Source organism: Hyposmocoma kahamanoa, unplaced genomic scaffold, assembly GCF_003589595.1.
Source record: "Hyposmocoma kahamanoa isolate Upper Pololo Valley unplaced genomic scaffold, ASM358959v1 100021, whole genome shotgun sequence".
In the NCBI taxonomy this organism is placed as follows: Eukaryota; Metazoa; Arthropoda; class Insecta; order Lepidoptera; family Cosmopterigidae; genus Hyposmocoma; species Hyposmocoma kahamanoa.
In genome coordinates this window covers 7,357,523-7,379,591 of record NW_020653200.1, presented here as the reverse complement: position 1 = coordinate 7,379,591, position 22,069 = coordinate 7,357,523, and the positions used below count along the sequence as shown (strand labels likewise).

Sequence of the window (22,069 nt, the reverse complement as noted above, 5' to 3'; positions counted from 1 at the left end):
ATCAATGTCAGTAATGTCATTCCCAAACGACACTGATTGATCTGTAGTTGTCTTTAAAAATCCTCCAACTCCATCCGGGGCACCCGCGATTATTGCGAGTGTGGCCATTGCAAGGGTGACCAGGAGTTGGAGGATTATTAAAGAGAACTGCAGATCAAAGTGTCATTTGGGAACAACATTACTGATATTTATTCGTTTATCTGGCATGAAACCTGCCATTGGTAATATTAAATTAAACCTGTAGAAAATTACGAAATTGTAGAAAAAGACTGGTAACATGAATTTTCTTCAGGTTGTAAATAAATTTTATTGAATGTCAAGATGTTTCACCACTATGATATTCAATTATTTTTTGTGAAATTACTCCACTAGTTAGTTATAATTGTACCAAGTGTTATTTCTTCAGGTTATTTGGAAAAAAGTAACAACTCTAAATTAGCATTCTGTGCCTCATTTTGCATCAAGCCTCAATGTCTCGATAAACCCACCGCATGTCCTCATGGTAAACATTTGAGTTTCTACAATTTATCTTCAGAAAACATTCCTGGAGATAGCGTAGAGTATCGTAGTTATTCAACTGCCAATGAAAACAACAATGAACTAATTTTTCGTGTTTGACGTTCTCAACAAAATCATTTAATCAATGATATTACCATTAATTTAAGTAAAATACAAATTTAAAAGATCGCTAAGGTACAAATAGATCAAAAAGTAATTAAGTAATTTTACGTTATCTGAAAAATTATGAATAACACTGTCTTTCTTAAGTTTATTGGGACAAATAAACACAATACCTTAAAATATTTTTCGAAAGTGAACGTTATATTAAAAAATATCACAACAATTTAAAATTTGGTGGTGTTTTTAAGTTAAGGTGGTAACACAAACACCACCAAAACCACCAAATTTGAGCCACGTAAGATGAAATCTCAAAAAATAAATTACGGGAAAAAAAATTAAAAACTTAAAAATCAAACCGAGACGATTAAATTGTGATAAGGACAAAATTAGTCTCTTAATTTGGTTTCAGAACACGACCTTAGGATAAAACAAAAATTGAGCCTAAATAGAGCCAGGAAAACTGAATATTTTTTGTCTCACGTACCACCAAAGGGCATATAATTACTTTTTTGGCGGGAAATGGAACACAGTGCCCATGTTTTTCGCTGCCAGGTCCTAATACACGACTGAGGTTTGCGCGGGGCAAGAACGTAATGGTTTTTAGTTAAACTACTTACCAGTTGCAACCAGTTGAATATTTGCCACCAAATCTACAATTTTCGCGTGGACAAAGTTTGATCAAGTACCCAGTCTCCCACATACTGGTAATTGCAATACTTTCAATGATTTTAGTTAGTGCTTCTAATAGTGAATTACATACATGGAACTGTTTTTCTTAAAAGCGAACACATTTTACCAAAACGACTATTTTACATAGGTATGAAACAGAAAGTGGACACACCAGCAAAATTGAAAATCGGGACATTAATATTTTTTATTAATTATTATTGTACAATGAATATTATGAAATTCTTGCCCTAAACTCATTTTACGTCTAATTAAACTATAAAAAATAAATCATTAATATTTCTTCACTTTACACCTGGTTTCTCAGCCTGGACTAATGGAAAATTTACGCATGAGATATTCACCCTTATCCCTGCCAAAGTCTAATTAAGTGGTTGTTTAATGTTCCTCGCGGTAAATTCCAGGCCAGATACATCCACAATAGAACCAATTTAGAAAAGTACATTTCCCAAATTGGTTTTAATTTTTTAATTATTACTTTTTATAATATTTAGTGACGGGACGAACAAGTCGCGCGCCTGATGGTAAGCCATAAAAGCCTGCCACAATTGCAGTGCCACTCAGAGCTTTAAATCGCAAAGATCTGAGGGGCACTTCCACTGCGCCCGTCACCCTGAGACATAAATTGACAAGTCCCTTGTGTCTGTAATTTCACCATTTACTGATCTTGGTGAGCTGTAATTATTTTTCTAGGTAGGTCTTAGCTTATATTATTATTTAAGCCAATTCAGTAATTGTTTCGAAAAGAAACATTGGTCGGCCGCAAAAAGGATTTTGCAGTACCTTAAAGGAACATTGAATGCTGTATTACTCACAGGAAAACAGGTGCCTATTTGTGTGGCTACGCGTATGCAGATTGGGCGAATAGCGTGTATGATAGGCGGTCATACACAGGTTTCCATTTCACTCTTGCAGGCGGACCCGTCAGTTGGGAGTGTAAGAAACAACCCACGGTAGCGTTATCTTCTACTAAAGCCGAATACATGGCGTTAGCCAGCGCTGCAAAGGAAGGTACGATTCTTAAATGGTTAGTGTTTGAAATTACTGGTAATTCCGATAAGGTTGTAATTTTCAACGAAAGCCAGAGTGCACAGAAAATTATGCGCAATCCTATCCACCAGAGTAGGGCAATACATATGATACCTATCATATGATACATGAAATTTCATTTCGTATTATTGGTGCTAGGTAGATACCTACACTACCTACACTACCTACAGTCAGATAAGGTGACAGCTGATGTATTAACTAATCCCCTAAGGCGTACCAGCCCACCTGAGATGTGTTGTAGGTATGGGCGTAACCAGTACTTAGTTTTATGGTTTTTTTTATTATTTCGTGTAAGTATTGGTGTATTGAAGGGAGGGTGTTGTTGTTTTACTTTTCTTAGTGCCAAAAATTAAAATTAATATTTTCAAATTTACATTAATTTGAAAATATTAATTTAAATTTATAGAACGATGTCCATGTCCAAGTATGTCACTTCAATAAAAATTTGTCACAAGTAAATATTATACTAACCTTAGAATAATAACGCATAGAATAATAGTTTCATATCAAACGAACTGTCACAAGTGAGGCAAAAACCAAATTCATGTAGGCGTAAGCAACTTGTAACTACGCTCGTCGGCACGCACACAAATATACAAATAATGATGCCATGGAATAACATTTCCCTCAAAAGTGGGGAAATTGTATCTTGCTTAACTCATCATAAGTTAAAGGTGCCTACAGATTTGCCCGACATTGTCGATCAGGTGCCTACAGATGTGCTCGGTTTTGTCGATGAAAAACGAATATAGCACTTATTTGTGAATCCAAGATGGCGGACACGATTTTTCAAAATATGCTATATGGGTATCCTTTTCGAGGTATTTGGGGATGCTCATTACGAATATGGCACTCATTTCTAAATCCAAGATGGCGGGCACGATTTTTTCAAAAAAATGCTATGTGGGTATCATTTTCGAGGTATTTGGGGATGCTCAATGTGAATATGGCACTATTTCTAAATCCAAGATGGCGGGCACGATTTTTCAAATAATGGCAAGTTGGGTATCGTTTTCGAGGTATTTGAGGGTGCTCATTACGAATATTGCTTTTGTTTGAACTGTCGTGTTTGCCATCTTGGATTTAGAAATGAGTGCCATATTTGTATTGAACATTCCCAAACATCTCGAAAACGATACCCAACTTGCCATTATTCGAAAAATCGCGCCCGCATCTTGGATTTAGAAATAAGTGCCATATTCGAAACCTAAAACCGAAAATGCCATAAGCAAACATTAAAGAAAATAACTGTTAAAATAGATTAAAAAATCGCTTAAGAATGCTCCCCTTTTAAGAAAATAAAATATTTTAATATAAAATATTTCGCTTGAGTTACGAAAAGAAAGACATATAATAAGCTATCAAAGTTGTACTGGTGGTGCCAACACTATAGTAGAAACAAATATATAAGTACTGTAAATTTGTTGCAATATGTGCTCCAATTCAAATAAAATTAAAATAAATAATTATTCAATAAAGCATGAACGCAGAGCCGTTAAAAGTATTATAAAATAATTAAGTGTCCCAATCACTTACAGGAGTTAACGAAAACATTTAATGTTTATTAAAGTAAATATTAGTTCAAGATGCGCAAATAAATCTAAATTACAGGCACCACTAAAATTTACGTAATATAATTATTTTGATACAGAATGGCAAAATGGGGAGAAAAAAAATTCGTTACTTTGCAACACTTTCGTATCTTGTTGCCGCGAAATTATTTTTCTGTTTTAGTGAATATTTACATAAAAATATGAGTTGAAACGCATTACTTACTTGTGGAATGCGATGTTAGTATCTATTTTATGTTTGTCTGTTGTATTTTTACACCCATTTACCGTACATTTCGTCATTTTTAGCAAAAAATTTTGGAGCTGTTCGCGGTGCAATATGACCTTGAGCACTAACAGCCCGCGCGCTCCTGGGACGCGTTTGGAACCCTCTAACTTGCCTCACTTAGCGTGTGCGGGCTAGGTTTCTATGCGTTATTATTCTAAGATACTAACTATTTACTAGATGTTACAACACTACACACCTGCCGATCGACTCTCTTTTATGAAGGGATGATTTCATTGTATGGGGCGACTAAAATCGGGGCAGCAGAAGTTGGTTGAAACTTGATCAACTTCTGGTTAAAATATGTTTTCATACAAGATGAATAAAATTGAGTAATTTTATTAATGTTATTAGACTCAATTTCTTCCAAGGCTGAAAAAAGTTGGGACTGAGCCTATCATCATTAAAAAAAAATATCAATTTAGATCATTGTAAGTGAAAAATCGTTTTATTAAATCTGACCAAATCCTACAGTCTCGATTTTTTTCGTCTCATACAATGAAATAAAAGTTAAAATTAAAAATTAAAATCATCCTTAAAAGAAGCTGAGTCTATCAGCATTATAAAAAATAGAAAATTTTATTCATTTGCTTTATACACACATCAAAAGTGTCTAGTGATCAAGTGAATATTTTTGAAATAAAAATTATTTAAGCAATATTTACCAAATCCAGTCTTCCAGGACGACTTCTTACTTTAATGCTTATGTTTTATTTAACCGCTTACCCCTATATTTAATTAAAATAAACTAAAATTGATGTTTTTGCAAATTGTGGGAAAAAACTCAAATTAACGGCGTCAATTAAATGACAAAAAAATGGCGAAAATGATGATTTTGCTCATTTTTATTATAAAGATAAGAAAATTAATAATCTGTATTTCCACCATTAACACGAATCACACAATTACAGCGATTTGGCATGCTTAAGATGAGTTCATCAAAATCACTTTGAGGAATGGCCGCCCATGTGTTTTGTAACAAGTCAAAATATTGTTGTAGAGTATGTACGGTATGCATACTCGGCACAGCTCTTCTTTGAAGCATATCCCATGCGTGCTCAATTGGATTGAGGTCTGGCGATTGAGCAGGCCACGGCAGAACGTTGATACGAGCTTTGGCAAGAATGCGTGTTACGACTCTAGCCGTGTGTGGACGTGCGTTGTCATGCATTAGTTGAAATGAATCACCCATCTGGCCTCGCAAAGGGATGATAACATCTGAAACAATCCTCTCTGCGTAAACTTGAGCATTGAGGTTACCCCTGATCCAAATGAGATCAGTTCTTCCGCCGATCCAAATACCGGCCCATATCGTTATTGTTCCCCCACCATATGGATGAACTTCCTGACAATATCTCAAACGTTCATGACGTCCAGATGTTCTCCAAACTCGAGTACGTCTTGTATCCGGTCTCATACCGAAGCGGGATTCATCCGAAAAGCACACATAGCGCCAGTCTTCTTCCTCCCAGTTTCTGTGTTCGCGAGCCCATCGTAAACAGGTCCTGCGATTGCAGGGTGCAATAGGTGGAACTCTGAGCGGCCTTCGGGATCGCAGACCCACTTCACGTAAACGATTTCGGATTGTTTGATCGCTCATTAGCAAGCCTGAGGAGCTGTGGAGCCTCGTAACCAACATCATGGCGGTCATGGTACGATTCCGTCGAGCAGTATTTTGGATATACCGGTCCTGTCTGCGAGTCGTGATGCGGATCGTCCTCCATGTCGCTCGGCCACGCTGCCCGTCATGCGATAGCGCGTCCAGAGGCGACTTATGACGCTCTGTGTAGTGTTAAGAGTGAAAGCCACATCACGTTGCCTGGAACCAGCTTCCAACATTCCGACGGCTCGCATCATCACTTCTCGAGTTAAATGATCTCGTCTCTCCATAATAATGTAAATTGTTTCGGTTCCGATGCAGACATTGTAATGATTTTGTCAAAACGCTATAACTCATTTTTATACAAAACCACATTGACAATCGATTTTCTTCTTATTATCGAATTTTAAACAATATTCCTTATTTAAATGTTAAAACTCACTAAAAAGTATCAATAGCGATACAAAAAAGTTAATATAATTAACCCTAATTGCAGCAATACTCTTAAACGTACTTGATCCCTAGACACTTTTGATGTGTGTATATACATTTTATGAAATTTGACCAACTTCTGTTGTCCCGCTTTTGTGGTTGTATACAAAGAAATCCTTACATATAACTGAGTCAAAGAGCACTAAAAAAATTTGATCAATTTTATTCATTTTTAAGGACAACTCACGTTTAACCAAAAGTTGACAAGGTAGGTAGGTATGCCAAAATTGTTTTCACATAAAAATACTTAATGGTTCTTATGACATTTTCCTTGTATCTATCTTGTATGGTTTCGGATTTCCCCATACTGTCCCATTTCAAATAAACACATTATATTAGTTTTGTGAAAATGTTCGTATTTGACCAGTACTGGTGCACAGCAATTATTTTGCTTTTTTGCATCTATAGTACCTACCTAAAACATTTCATTATAAGTAGATTACCATTTATAGAAATGTTTAAAGAGCTGAACAATAAAAAATAACCTGCAAAAGAACAGTAAAACATTGGGATCATGTTTATTGTTAGTATTTAAAAAAATAACAATAAACATGATCCGCACCTGTTGTCGTTCCCTTCAGCTAAACATTCCTGAGGCTTGGGTCGGTTCGTTTTGTCGCTATATTATTGCTGCTTGAGACGGAACGCAATAACATTTGACACTTCATTATTTAAGTGAAACTATTCTATCAGAATTAGGATTGACTTAGATTATATTTAATTTGATTTTGTATTTGTTAAAATGCCACCACCTACCGAGTTAAGTTTTGAGGAAATACTTAAGTTTATGTTAGCCCATAACGGAAAGGTTACAAATCATGCGTTAGTGAAGCATTTCAAAGTGTTTCTCATGAATTCCGACAAGAAAGGTAAGAGTATAAAACACTATTATTACTCACTTTTGATAAAAAAAATATTGTAAAAATGAGTCACAAGCAAAAGTCTATATATATACCTATTTCGTTTTGTAGATGAAGCCAGGAGTACGTTCAAGAAGCATGTGAACACTCTAGCCATAATAAAGAATCAAAATAATGAGAAATTGCTAATACTGAAGAAAAAGTACTTTCCAAAGGAGGGTGAGGAAGCAGGAACCTCTAAAGTACCTGACTCTCCCAGTGCCCCAGTTATGGATTCTCCAATAGAGAACAATTTAGCACCTCCTCCATACCGGCCTCCACCGCCATTGCAACTTAATCAAGATTTCAATATATTATCTAACCTCATACCAGAGACAGCCTCAAACACTACATTAGAAATGCCTTATAATGTGTCGAAAGAGAGCTTAGCATCAAGTGTTGCTGAAGAGGTCCCCCCTAAGATACACCCAAGAAGGAAATCGTCAGATAAATCGTGTAGCGAGAAACGCTCAAGTATTGCCAGCACAAAATCAGGTCACAGGTCTTCTATACCCAATCAAGATGTTTTCGAGGATGAGAATATGCCTCCCGCTTTGTCAACATCTAAGAGTGACAGTATGTTAGTTGAGAATGAGCAAACCATTTCTGTGAAAGAACGCAAGAAAATGTTCAACAGAATGGCTTCGGAAAGTGATGTATTGAAGTCAAATAGATCAAACACCACTTATCCACAGGTAAGTTGATTTTTATTTTTTTAGAATTATATATATTTGATATTATAATAAGTAAACTGAAGTGACTTGCCACTTTAGTTGGGTTGGCCATATCTGTAAAGAACTAATAATCCATGGAGAAAATGAGTTCTTGAGTGGAGACTATGGCGTGAGTGACAACCTGCGAAAGGCTGCTGGCAGCAGATAACTGCCACAAGCTGAGAACTGGGTGAAATGGTACACATTGGGAGAGACCTATGTGTATGCTGATGATGATTATAATGACCAGCTATTTATCAACAATCATTAAGTTCAAATATGTCTTACTAGTCCCCTTTTATTGGAAGGTGATATAATTGTTATATGTGTATCTACTACACTGGCCTTATAAGAGATACTTTTTTAATGCATTTGATTAAAGGTATAAATGCTTCAGTATGAAATGAATCAATTATTGAAATGCACTTTATTCACATTAAATTTACAATGACAACACAGAACAGAAGGCAGCCCTATTGCTGAGTAGCAATTTCTTCCAGACAACCTTAGGATAGAAATTTAAGAGATGCAACCAAAGAATACCTTCTAATTGGTGACATTAAAATATAAATACAGGACCTATTGAGTTCAGTAGTTGTATATAGTTTGAAACTAGGCAGTATGCAGTCTCCCTGAAAAAAAATATTAACTTCAGTTTGATTAAATATCAAAAACTTTATTTTGGATTTTGGTTTGCAAATTGTAAGTGTTTGATTGATTTTGATAGTGTTTGTTTATTCATGACTAAATTAGAAAATGAGTAGGTGGTTTTCATTTGATATCTTACCTATTTTTGACGTCTTAGAAAAATACTTTTAATCTTTTAGTTAAAGAAGCGAAAAAATTGCGCCTTCAAAAATTATATGATAATTTACATGCTCTATTAAATTTTTTCTCATATGTTTAGGTATTCGGTATTCCGCTGAATAGTGATTCAATATTCGGTATTAGGCTGCATACCAAATATTCATTGTAACTCTAATGTAAATATGTATTTTAAAATTTTCTACTATGATGTAATAATTATAATTTAACCTTCCCTTAAAGCCAGTGATAATTCGTAAACTAACTGCTCTACTACTTACTCGTAGTCAAGAACGTCATTTAACAGTTTCAGCTTATATAAATTGCTCATAGTAATAGTAATTTCTTGAAAAATGTAGCCAATACTGCAATTAAAATACATAGTCCCATTTACCGTACACATACAATATAGACTCCCGAACACATAATTCTAGCCACCTTGCATTTTCAATATTAAATGCCCTAAGCTTAAACAGTGCTTGACTGATCAAGAACTATTAAACTTTGAAACTGGTATACTGCCCTCAGAACGAAATAAGGCACAACTGTTATATAAAGCACGCATGTTGTGCCGTTTTTCGTTACGAGGACAGTATACTAAACGTCATTTCCTTAAGTCCTTATTGAAAAATTTAATTTAAAAAACCGGAGAAAACTTTTTCTTCAACAATAAGTATATTTTTATATTCTAGCCCTTTAAAGATAAAAATGCAAGGTGGCTGGAATTATGTGTCTGGGAGTGTATTAACTTATTAACAAGTTCTCTTTTTCACAGTTGTTAGGCACTACTATTAAGAAAATATATCATCAGATCATATCAACATTGTTTATTATTAATTATTGTTATTGAATTAAATACTATTTTACTTTAATAAAACCAGTTATTATCTAAAGTAAATACTATTTAATTTCATATCTTGAAAAGTGTCAAATGATTCAATTCCTTCCAAAACATGTAACTGTAAAATATGAGCCAAGTTGTGAAAATTCTCTGTGAGATTTGAAATAGAAGTCAAGCGATGGTCTGATGTGATAACTAGTCTCAAAATGGTCTTTTTAAATAAATGTTTATAAATAGAAGTAATTCCTAATTTTGTCAAAATAAGAGTAACAGCAGTATTTATTGTTGCTCAATCAATGCAAGACGAGATTAACCCCAGCCTTAGTGCTGGCCTCGTGTAAGTACACCTAGTCTTGGTGTCGGTCTTGCTACAAGAGTGTTGCAATTAATTACCTATTGCTACTTGTCAAACTATCATGACCATGGTTCAGATTTTAGAACAATATTTTGAGTACACATTGACGTAGACACAGTGAAGGACAACCAATTGACGTAAAATTAACCTAAAATATTTTTTAAGATCATATTGATTAGTTATAATCATATGAATACCCTAAACCCGTGCATAAGATGAATATAATAATAATAGGTAGCTTATGTTATAAGTACACGTGGGTACAAAGTTATTACTCGATTAAGAGGCGCCGGCGCCGCGCCATCCGCGCCGGTTCGTTAGCTACTTCTTCAATTTTCAGCGTTGGTGTAAATAATTCGCTAACTTCGCTGGTGCTAGTGGTTTTTTGCTACACTTATATCAATGTATACCACATTATTTTATGTACGTAAAAAACTATTTGTTTCAACATTTAGTCATCAGTACTATAGCTTTTTGTGTTATATGTAACAACCAACCCCTTTGTAAGCGAAGAAACAGTTGTTTTGATATCGATACTAGGGAACGTCTATCAATGTCGATATTGATTTCAAACCATATGTACCAATACCTAACGCCCACGTTTGAGTTTAAAGTATCTGTGAAACAGAAGAGTCTCACTGACTTAGTCTTGTTCTTGTTCAAATCTTGCAGGATGGGTCTTTGTCTTCGTCTTCCTGCGATTATAAGACTGCAAGAATAAGACCGACTTAAGGCAACACTATCAGTATTGGTTCGTTTGCGACTTCTCACAATTTTTGTCGCTGAAAGAATCACGAATCTTTGTTTCTTTTTAATATAAATGTAATTGACGGGATTCCACTTCTTTATGTAGATATAAGTTCAACTACTGATGTAACATCACTTGAAGTACTGATTTAACTGGCTTGAAATTCAGCAGTGAAGAGAATATTTCACGATATTTTTTTTGTTAGCGCTAAACGGAATGAATAAAAAAAAAAAGTAGAATAGAAAATAAAAAGTAGAGCGAAAGAAAACGAAATTTGATCTAATTGACAGGCAGTGGCAAAGATTTGGGTTATGTTTTTGTTATTTTTATTTTTGCTTCTTATTAACAAACGAAGGTCAGTAGGAAATTGCGTCATAAGTCGCATGACTAACTACTACTTTGTGTACGTACTTATTTAAATTATAATATTCGTAAGTATCCTCATTTGCTCAAGACGATGCTGTTTAGGAAATAACTGATCGCCTGACAATAAATATTTCATTACGTAGTCACTAAACCGCCAATCAACCATTCAACCTTAGGCGAGTAGAAAGGCCAACTATAAATTACTAAAATACAAACTATGAATTTTGTTATCTGCTCCAATAAAAGTTTTGAATATTAAAATGTAGCGTGGTTGTGCGGGTTAAAGTTTCCTGCCCCTCGACACCTGGTGCGGCTAATTGAATTGTAAAACCTTCGTCATGGCCCTTTGGCGGCCAGAATGATCTCGAATCTGATTATTATCGATAATAATTTTCTTGATCGTGCCGGGGTATCAGAAAGGAAAGGGAAATTGCTAATGTATGTATCTCTTACACCTTTAAAGTTAGGGACCTAAACATTAAATTGGCTCCAGCTAGGATACTATGACAAATTGTTCCGTGTTTGTACCGCCACAAATAACATTACATTGGGCTAAACAAGTAATGAGAATATACCCAATGGACACATTTCAAAAATGTGCCGAGAGGGATATGGGGCTGCGAGAGCAAAAATTTAATAATAAATAATTTTGTTTCATCTGTACGGAACGACCCCTGCTCGAGGGTAGATTACAACGCGAATAACAAAAACTGCTAAGGGCGAATTTTAGGCCAAACCTTGTATGATCACGAACGTAATAGGTATTACAATAATTAAACAATATGTATTAATTCCATGTTTATTAGACATGGCAAGAATAAAACAATTACAGAAAATAAATGGTCCTCTATAATCAGCCAATTGTGTTAAAATAATTGCTTCTTTTATTATTGTTGTGTTAATGTCATCGCAATACTTAGAATTCATTCGTTTGTAGCTTTGAATTTCTTATTTTCTGTTTCACACCGCCGCACGGTGTCACCAAATATCACGATTATTAAAACATTAACGATGTTGACGGTAAATCTTCTGTTTTAGTAATAATGTTGCTTCATTAAAAAGCTGCGGAAGCAAATAAATAATAAATGAACAATCCGTTTCTCACTAATATGCCACATTGCCGCCCATCCGAACGAGATCGTGACGCATAAATCAACACTGAAATAGACCGACGAAGTGTACCTCCGTGACGCTTCCGCTCGTCAATTAGAATGCCCAAAAAATTAATCTATAATTTTTTTATATTAAAACGCAGTTCTCTCTCAAGCTTTTTCAACGCTCCGCTATAAAAAGGGATAATAATAGTGAGCTTAAACGTTACGTTTATAAAAAACACTTCCTTTGAAAGAGAGACTATACTATCGGTCATTCTCAGACTAATGTTCACTACCTAATTTCCGTGGCAATTTTAATTAAAGCTTTAAGCTTTCGATCTTTTTAAATTTTTGTTTAAATTTTTAATAATTACACGAATATACTTGAATATTTAAATAATAAAAATTGCCCACAAATTAGGTAGTGAACATTAGTCCGAGAATGACCGATATACGTAGAAACTTAATAATAATAATAATAACGTAATAACGTACACACTCAACATAGCCCCGCACTAGGGAAACCCTGTGTTGCGGGTGCCATGGACACACACATAGACAACCACAAATTACACCCAAACTCACGAGAGAAATAAATGTAGGCCATACAAATATTTCTCCCGGCCCGGGAATCGAACCTGGGACCTCTACGTGGCAGTCCGGCATGGTAACCATTCGGCCACAGAGGCAGCTGAAATTACTTAAACTTAGAATTTTCTTGTTTTATAATTTCTGCACTGACGTAAGATTGACTACTATGATGGATATATCCAATAGACACGGCAAAGTAAATATGCCACGCAACTTTTAACTTGCGTTTGATAAACTGTAGGAGTAGGTAACCAATTCAACAATAGTACCATGATGATAATCGTCAATGTGTCATCTGTGTATAGCATATTGAACCAGCTCGTGACTTATTGTCAATTGTATTCCACAGTTACTGTTGAGTCTGCTATAGCACGCGTGCTGTAAAAATACAGGCCACGCATTTTTTATTTTTTGGATCTTACCCAAAGTCCCCAGACCGCAAACAAAAATGTAAAACAATCACAAGTTTTTCTGCTACCTCAGCGTTTACGTGTTAACTGCAAAACGGGATGTTGTTTAATTACCTGTATCGAGGCACCGTAATAAATCCTTCAAAAAGGTAGCGAAAATAAGCTTCATTTTAAGTACACGTCATCATCGCTTTGAATAAACGCACTCTAGTTGTTATGCACGATGTGAGAGATAAGCTATCACGGTCCGTTGCGAGACGGCAGGAAAATATGACCGATTTCATTGTTCTCTCTCTACAACCAGTCCCTGAGAATCACTTGCGGCCATCAAAAACGCGGATGCCACACTTAACGAGGCTTGTCGAAGTGATGGAAAATAGGAACGGATGAATTAGCTGTCAGCTACTGAAAGATAAAACTGAGTCGGCAGCCGGTGCATAATACACGCTCTGCAGGGGTAAAACAATTGACTGTTTGTGTCAGCCTAATAGCTATTTGTGAAAGTTCCTGTTACAACGCGTTCTCAGTCAGTTTGCTTATTTGTTTATAAATCGTCATCATTGTTACGTTGTATATCGTTATTTTATTCACATCGAACTTTACAATTCTACACATACAAATGCAATTCTTAATTTCTTCAGACAGTTTTTATGTAAACATTACAAATTCGTTTTTGTAATCTAATGTTGGTACAGTCAGCATCACAACAATTTGTCAAAAGGTACCCATCCACGTGGTCAATTTTATTTTATTTATTATTAGAGAATGCCTGTGTTCATTTAATGAAAATCCACCTTTAATTAAATTAATTTATTTTTATTATTTAATGCCATAAAAATAATGTCACGGTATTAAGGGCTTGTAATAATTTTAACACCATATCTTTTTCATAGATAAAATTAACCAGTGCACATATCCGCCACTCTGTCAACATGCAGGTGTACCTTGATATTGTTATAATTTATTTCTGATGTCGGTACAATTATTTCAAATATAGGTTCTATTTACATACATATACTTGATACGAAATTTGACGGATACATTACAAACATTTACACAGTTTCTGGCTAAGTTTTTGGCAAAATTATACGAGGTGTCAGTTCAAATCATTTTGTTGCTGTTGGTATGTAAAATATGTGACTAAATGCTTACAAAATAATAAAGTTGAACGTTAGAAGGTTGTGACGTGTATCGATCGTGATGTCGTGCCGTCGCCACCATAACGTGGCCCAGCGCGAACACCCTGATGCGTTCGACGTCCTGGAGTGCGGCACGCACGCCTGGAGTCCTTTGGCGACGCACTGGCGACTGTCGCATTCCTCTTGCATGTTAAAAAACATTCTTTGTGTGTGTTTTATGAATATAAAACAAATAAAACGAAAACTAGTGATAGCTTAATAGTAACTTACAGGTATTTGTAAGCAAAACGTTGCGGAATCGATTTTCGTCTCGGGCCACATTTAATACACTAGATACTAATTGTGGCCCTAATCAATCTACATACATCAGATTAGCGTAGCAATTCATTGGATACGACGTACATAATATCGCACATGACAACTAACATAGTATTATCTCAAAAATTGCGTTACATTATATTTTATCTCAAAAATTGCATTACGTCTATGTCATTCGTATACAATTTATTTAACATTAAAGTAACATTATTGTCCTGTCACTTTGAAATGTAACCGTATACGAATGATATAATGTAATTGTTGAGATTAAATTGTATAATGTGGGGACAGTTATTTTTAAATAATCTATTGCTTAGAACTACACAGTTAATAGAACCTTGTGCATTTCCTTAGCTGATTTGCAAGTTTCGTCGAATGAAGTGCTCAAACCTGATTCAAGGTAATTTCTACGTATATACGAGTAGATCGTAAACTCTTTTACATTAGTTCGTTTAAATTGCGAATGCTTGCGCTCACTAAATTCGAACTGCGCTCCAGTATTGATAGAAATTCTCCGAACTATTTAGAATGACGACTAGTCTTCTAAAAACTAACTAACAATTGTTTGACGTTTTGCATTTCACATACCTTGAGTTAATTGTCATTCCATAGAAGTAAAAAACTGGCAACGTACAAACTTAATCTTGTTATTAAATCAAACACATCACATTAAGGATGTTATCTTGTCAATATCGAAGTCCCTAACAGTGAGGCCAATAGTGTAGACATAAATATGTAACGACAGGTGGTAAAGTGGTCATGCTGCGCAGCGCACGCCCCGCGGACCATCTTCATAATAAGTAACTCCATCAATTGATTGCTCAAAAATGAACTGTATGGGTTTTGCTTACGGTTTTTAATTAATACTAACCATTCAGATTACTTATAACATTTATCCCACTCTATAAGCGCAGCGCAAGTCTGAAGACGAGAGAATTCGAATTTATTGACCATTAATTCAAAATATTATTTTCACAATATAAGTACATACTCATTTATTAATTTTGAAATATTAGGTTCCGATTAATTTATATGTGTCGTTAAGATATTTATTATGCATGTAATATCTTCTTTATTTATAAGTACTTCTAATCTTTTGTTTTCGGTCTTTAAAAGTACATTTATTGTATCCCATTTCAATAGTAAACTAACAAACTTTGATAATAAAAACTGAACTCGTTCGACTCTAATTGAGCATACGCTGTTATATTGTAGTAGATATGCTTAATATAACTACATTAATACACGTTATGGCACTCTTATTTCCTTCTCGTATAACAGATTTGGCCTTTTTTATTGCAGAGTGTCGATGAAGAAGACCGAGCCTCGGTAAGTACCTTAATTTTTTTTTCCTTGAAACTTTATGAAATACGAGTACTAGGATATATTTTTTCACATTCTTATTGTTGCTGGATCAGAAAGGCGAAGCCGATCCTTTGGATTCGAAACAAAAACAGTGGATTCTGTGCGCAGCACGAGGGGAGTACCATGCACTCGCAAAAATGTGCAAAGAAAATCCAAAACTCGTCAAAACTAAGGTAAGATCTTCGAAAATCTCGCGTGCACTTACGTTTAACAGTAATACCTAGTCAATTGCCCAATTTATTTTGAAGGAAGCGATTTCTATTGATATTATTTGACGCTCAAGAACTATAAAAATTAAAATTTGTCAAGAAAAAGTGCATGTTTCGAAAAAGCGTAGTAAAAGTAATGAGCTGTCTGATACTTGTTATGAGCAATAAAACCAAGACACTTAATGCGATTAGTGAAAATTTAATTCGTGCTGGTCAAACATCCACAAAGGAGATCGCCATGCCCAGATTGGAATTACAATTTTTAGTAATTAACCAACTTCAAAAAAAGGAGATCCTCAATTCGACTGTAAGTTTTTTTTGTATGTATGTTACGCGATAACTCCGGTATTTGGGAACCGATTTTGATGATTTTTTTTTTGTTGGAAAGAGTGTACCTCCATAGTGGTCCCATTTAATTTTGAAGAAAATCATCCACCTCTAAGGGTGGCTGTTCACACATGAAGATTCATTTTTATAAACAGCGCCTAAATTTTATTATAAGGAGCAATTATTTTAATGGTTGATTTTGCTATTCTCCAATTCAAGACGTTTTTCTTTCAACATACTTTGAGTAGTGAGAACCGATTTTTATTATCTCACTGTGTCAAGTTCCGTATAGTGGCGAACTAGGGGATGAATCCGGGTTTGTGCACTTTCCGGTAACAGATTTCAATAAAACTTGGCAAATAGATGTAATTCCACGTACCTACTTTTGAGGTCGGTTTTTAAGTACTCTGTACTGAGATTATTTTAGATTCCAGACTAAAGCATGGCAAGATGCGGTATGTACTTTAATAATTTATTTGTCTCAAACAGACATTTGCATAAGGCATTCCATACATCGATGACTTTCTAGAAAAGCGGTTATCACTAAAACTTAAATTATCTGAGGCGTACTGTGCAATATCTAGAAGTTGTATGTATAGTGGAAAGTTTTATTCACTAAAAATTTTTGGAAATTCTTTATACATCTGTCTAATAAGCCGAGATCCTTCAAGAAACTGAAGTTTCTTCATTGAAATGAAGTGATATCTATAGAGTCAATAATACCCCGTTTTGGAATCCCATGATTAAAAATAAAAAGCAGAAAAACTTACAATTACAAAACTAGTAAATAAAAAATATAAAATATAAGTAATGCTGTACAATAATTCCATGATATCAGACCCTCCCGGTATTACTTACTCTATATGTATTACTTCTTTTTACATGTATGTATTCTGCCTATTCCAATTACAGGCAATAGTTTAAAAATTGACTATTTTGGTTAGAACGACTATCTTCAAAAGGAGCGTTTATTTTTATATAAAATGGCATAAACAGTATATTCGCGAGAATGTGGTATTGCAATGTCGTATCATATATACCACAGAATCTCACGTTAAGATAGAAAAAGCAGAGGTGAGGTGCGTGTGACAGCAGTCATATGTTACACATTCTTACGAGTCATACATTTGCCACTAGTGTCCTTTGAGGTCATTCTCCAAATGTTTCTGAGTTTAACCCCACCTAGTAGTTGGTGTATGAGTCGATGAAAAATACGATATAATGATGAAGGCACATTGTTGATTTTTGAATAATTTCTAGAAACCTTACGAAACGAAAAAAGTGATAAACGTTAACGGATGTCGTAGTCCCGCATCTTTGCATTTTTAGGCGTTAGTTAAGCACCAAGTGAGAGCACATGTCCAAAAGGTGTGCTTCTAATTGGGTCTCGGGTAGTGCGGCCGGCGCCGGGCCTTGCCCCCCGTCGCATGCTATCTTGACATATCTCCGGACGTAGTCCCTTGTTTTATTTTACGAGCCATCTCTCAAGCCTTACTTTTTTTCTATTCTACAATTATGTTTATACGATGCTGTTTCAACTCGTGCCTTTGATATATTAGCGTCATAATAAACTGAGGGGTCGCAAATTTTGGAAGATGCCTATACTGATTATTTCAATGTCATTAGTAAAATACAACTTGGTTAAACTATCGTGTCAAACCAATACATTGTAATATCAGAAAGATCATTTTGAGAAAAAGCTGCAAAATTGATTTTTCGGTATTTTGTAATTTTTGAGGTATAACTGAGGGGATAACATAAAAAGCTACATTTAACTTACTTTGTAATAATTTACGTATAAAAGATGAGACATAATCTATCCATTACAATTTTACTTTGCAAAATAAGCTACCTATGTATATTGAAAAGGAAATAAATTTATTTTCCATTGTTAAGCCAAAAGGTTCTTATTGTAATGAAGTTGCAAAACACTGTACTGGAACTGGCAGTGTTTTGGTTTGACACCATAGAAATGTAACGTTTAAAAAAAATCTTTATATCATATGTGGTATGAAAATAAACAGTTACAAAATTTATCGTAGGTATTGAGTGAATGATGAACATTTTTTTATTGAATGTTTAATATTTTTTTATAATACATAGACATTCGATTATCTATTAAATGGGAATTTCTTATTTAATCGTTTTACCGGCGAGTCGTCACGTTGATTACTTACAGAGCACGTTACTTTTATTGAATACGCCATAAAAGGGGTAATGATAGCCTTCTTTTACAGTTTAGTAGTAAATCAAGAGTCAACGCAATTGGATTCGAACTTTATTGACTTGCTTGCAGCAATGTTGAATTGCTGTTAACTAAATGAGGATTGATATAATGAAACGAGAGTTCTATTGAATTTCTTTTACTTCCCTATCACGATAATCAGTTTACATGTTATTAATCGTTGTGATATGAGTTCACGACATTCTGAATTCAAAGACTTGTCTTAATTTATCTGTCACATGAACATTGCATTACAACTCGTGCTTGAAAATGTAAAACGAAGGTTACTTCATTTTCTTTACGCCTCTCAGGCTATTAAAGTTCCAGTAAATATTGTCAGACAATACGTAACACGTGTTTGCTACTGCGCCTTGCTGGTTGACATTTGTCGTCTTTCATCTAAAAAACACTTTGATGCTTATTTTCGTATTTACCTCGCTTGCTGATAGAATTATTGATTTGTAGAAACATCTCTCTGTGTGGGTTCTAGCATTTTTTTTATTGCCCGGCCTGCTTGTATCTCTTTGAAAATGGATCCTTAAATGTGTCATCGCTCCTTCCTATCCAAAGAGAATTATCTAAATATTTATTCATTAATATCTTCGCAATGGTTATTATGTGAGATAAATTAGATGATCTTGTGATTTTTAAGGCTTCATGTGCGCCCTAGATAAATCCTCTAAGTAATTATAATTAATATCTAAATTACTGTTTGTGTTACAACACAAACAGAACTAAAGAATGAATTTAAAGAATTCCATTATAATTAACTACAAAGCATCATCATTGATATATGTATAAACGTGCGTGTCCAACGGCTATTTTTTATTTTTAAACCCCAATATTCTTAACTTCATACATATCTACGCGCAATTTCTTGTCGAATTGCTTAGTTACAAAAGAGTGTAAAAGTATTTAACTGTTCGATCTCTATAAAAAAACATTTCAATAAATATTTGATTGTTTTCTAACGATCGTGTAATTGTATTGGTAAATGTTTGTTTAGTAAGCTCGTAAAAAGAAGAGTCCAATATTATCATTGTTGATTTACGATCATTCATTCCGACCGGGGCGGAGTTGGTGGTGGAGGTAATTAAATCCAAATTATTGAACATGATTCGCCGTACAACAGCAATATTTATTCGGTACTGGCCTGTTATAGTTAATTATGATATTGGATCATAATACTAATATAGTTGAATAAACGATAAGATGCATGCAATAACTGATTTTAGAAATAATGTATTAAGATTTAAGAAAACATTGTGAAATTCACTATCAACTTTTTTTATAATTTTGATTTTTGAATCATAAAATAGATACGTCCAGAAAGTAAATCTCTTGCTTAGCTTAGAGGTATGTTATAAAATATAATTCAAATTAAGCTTCACAATTTCATACCGTCGTCGTTGTTTCGCCATAAAGTGATTTAAGATGTTTGGTATGCTCTAATTGGTGACTAAGTTCGTTGCGATTAGTGCCATTTTTTGTCTACTGCTTGGCGCCTGCGCGCTGTCTGGGGATTCAATTTCATCGTAAAAAATGTTCCCAAACATTCATCTAGCGTTCGGTTGCACGCGCTATTAACGCCAACTCGACGATAGGAGTGCCTTTGCAGAAAGCATTTTAGTCCTGATTTATTTCCGTGCAAGGTATCACTGCACTGACATGCCACCGTTTACCTAATTAATACTTTTTGCTCAGTTAATTGTTACACACGAATGTGCTGTATTGAGACTTGTGTAATTGCCACTTGATTTTTCTATACCACTTGACAGTTCTATATTTAGATAAAAAAAACTAACTATAATATCTAGTGACGGGACGAACAAGTCGTGCACCTGATGGTAAGCTACACGCCCGTCCATAACAGTTGCAGCGCCAGTCTGAGCTTTTACATCGCAAAGATCCGAGGGGCACTGCCACTGCGACCGTCACCTTGAGATTTAAGTTGACAAGTCCAATGTGCCGGTAATTTCACCAGCACCCTTATCCTTCAAAACCGGAACACAGTAATGCTGACATTACTGTTTGGCGGCAGAAATAGGTAAGGTGGCAGTACTACCCTGGACTAACTCTTTCACAAGGAACTTTACTGCTAAAAATAGTTAATTGTTTGATAGTTTAATTGTTATGTATACAATGTACTACTGGGGGCCTACCATAACCTTTCCAAAAACAATGTTATTTCAATGTAAGCTTAAAGTAAGCTTATTGTAATATTACTCATATTTGTACCATGACGAACTTGTCTACAATAAAATGACTGAAAGAACGAATGATTTCCCAAAATTGTCTATTCCTTACTAAACATAGGAAAGAAATAACGCTATATGAACTGTATAATGCCATCGCTTTATTTTTTGATGTTCCGAATCTTGTTTGATAGTCACGTTGTGAATTCGGAACTATAGTCTAGTGTCAAATGTTACTTTTGCCAAGGAGCATATAGATGGCGCTGTCATAATTTTACGAAATAAATATCGCGTATTTTTATTTTACGACAAATTATGTCCTATGTGCTATTAAATAAAAAATAAACAAAATATTGAATAGATATATAAATAAATAAGTTTAATTTAACTTTTAATCGATACAAATCAATATTAAGACAATAAAAATGAAAATAATATTGTTTCCATTGCATCCGTGTAACTATTTTAAGATTGCTAAATTTGACATAACAGCAGTATTACTTTAATGTCAAATTCGCGTCATGGTACGAACTGAGTGAATGAATAGTCACAAAGCTGCCAATAAAACATCATAGTTTTAACATTACAAATAACCTTACTCTAAGTGCGTTCAAGTACGAAAAGTTAATGTAAGGTGAAAGTAATATTGTTTTAAGAGGCTGTGGTAGGCCCCCTGGACAGAGTTCTATTGCTTTACAAATTTGTTATCCCTCATTCCTGTTACTGGTGTTAAGTTGAGCACAACGAGAAGAGTTTTTATTGAACCATTGTTCTTTTTTGCCGTTCCAATGGGTGTGCTAACTTCTCGGATATGCCGTTCGGCGCCAAGCGGCTGAAACCTGAGATTTGACGCTTTGCCTCATTTGACCCAGCCGTCCAAGGCGCACGCCATTGTTTATGCATGTTGAACACTGCCATAGAGATTTACCAAAGTTTTTGTAACTAACTAATGTGTGCTATAATTGTGTTTTCGGATACCCATTAATAAAAATATACATACGAACTTTAAAACAACGATTTCACGGTATTATGCAACCATTAAAACGGGGGGGGGGGGGGGGGTCTCTTACGGAACACGATCTAGGCGCTTAGCATAAGGCACTTGCCCGGGAGTGCAAGTCACTCCCACAATAAGTGATTTCCAACTCGGTGACGCAGCATTATTGTAATGGTTGTTTGTTTAGT

The 22,069-nt window shown here is 34.8% G+C and overlaps 1 protein-coding gene across 1 annotated transcript in view; it reads left to right on the top strand.

Annotated features, from left to right (window-relative positions):
* The first annotated feature begins 7,028 nt into the window (after positions 1 to 7,028).
* LOC113240636 overlaps positions 7,029 to 22,069 on the top strand; it is a 31,756-nt gene continuing 16,715 nt past the window's right edge. Inside the window, exons 1-4 of the mRNA XM_026477987.1 lie at positions 7,029 to 7,155; positions 7,258 to 7,880; positions 15,867 to 15,893; positions 15,983 to 16,102. Coding sequence (XP_026333772.1) covers positions 7,029 to 7,155; positions 7,258 to 7,880; positions 15,867 to 15,893; positions 15,983 to 16,102 — 897 coding nt within the window. The remainder of the gene's footprint in view (positions 7,156 to 7,257; positions 7,881 to 15,866; positions 15,894 to 15,982; positions 16,103 to 22,069) is intronic.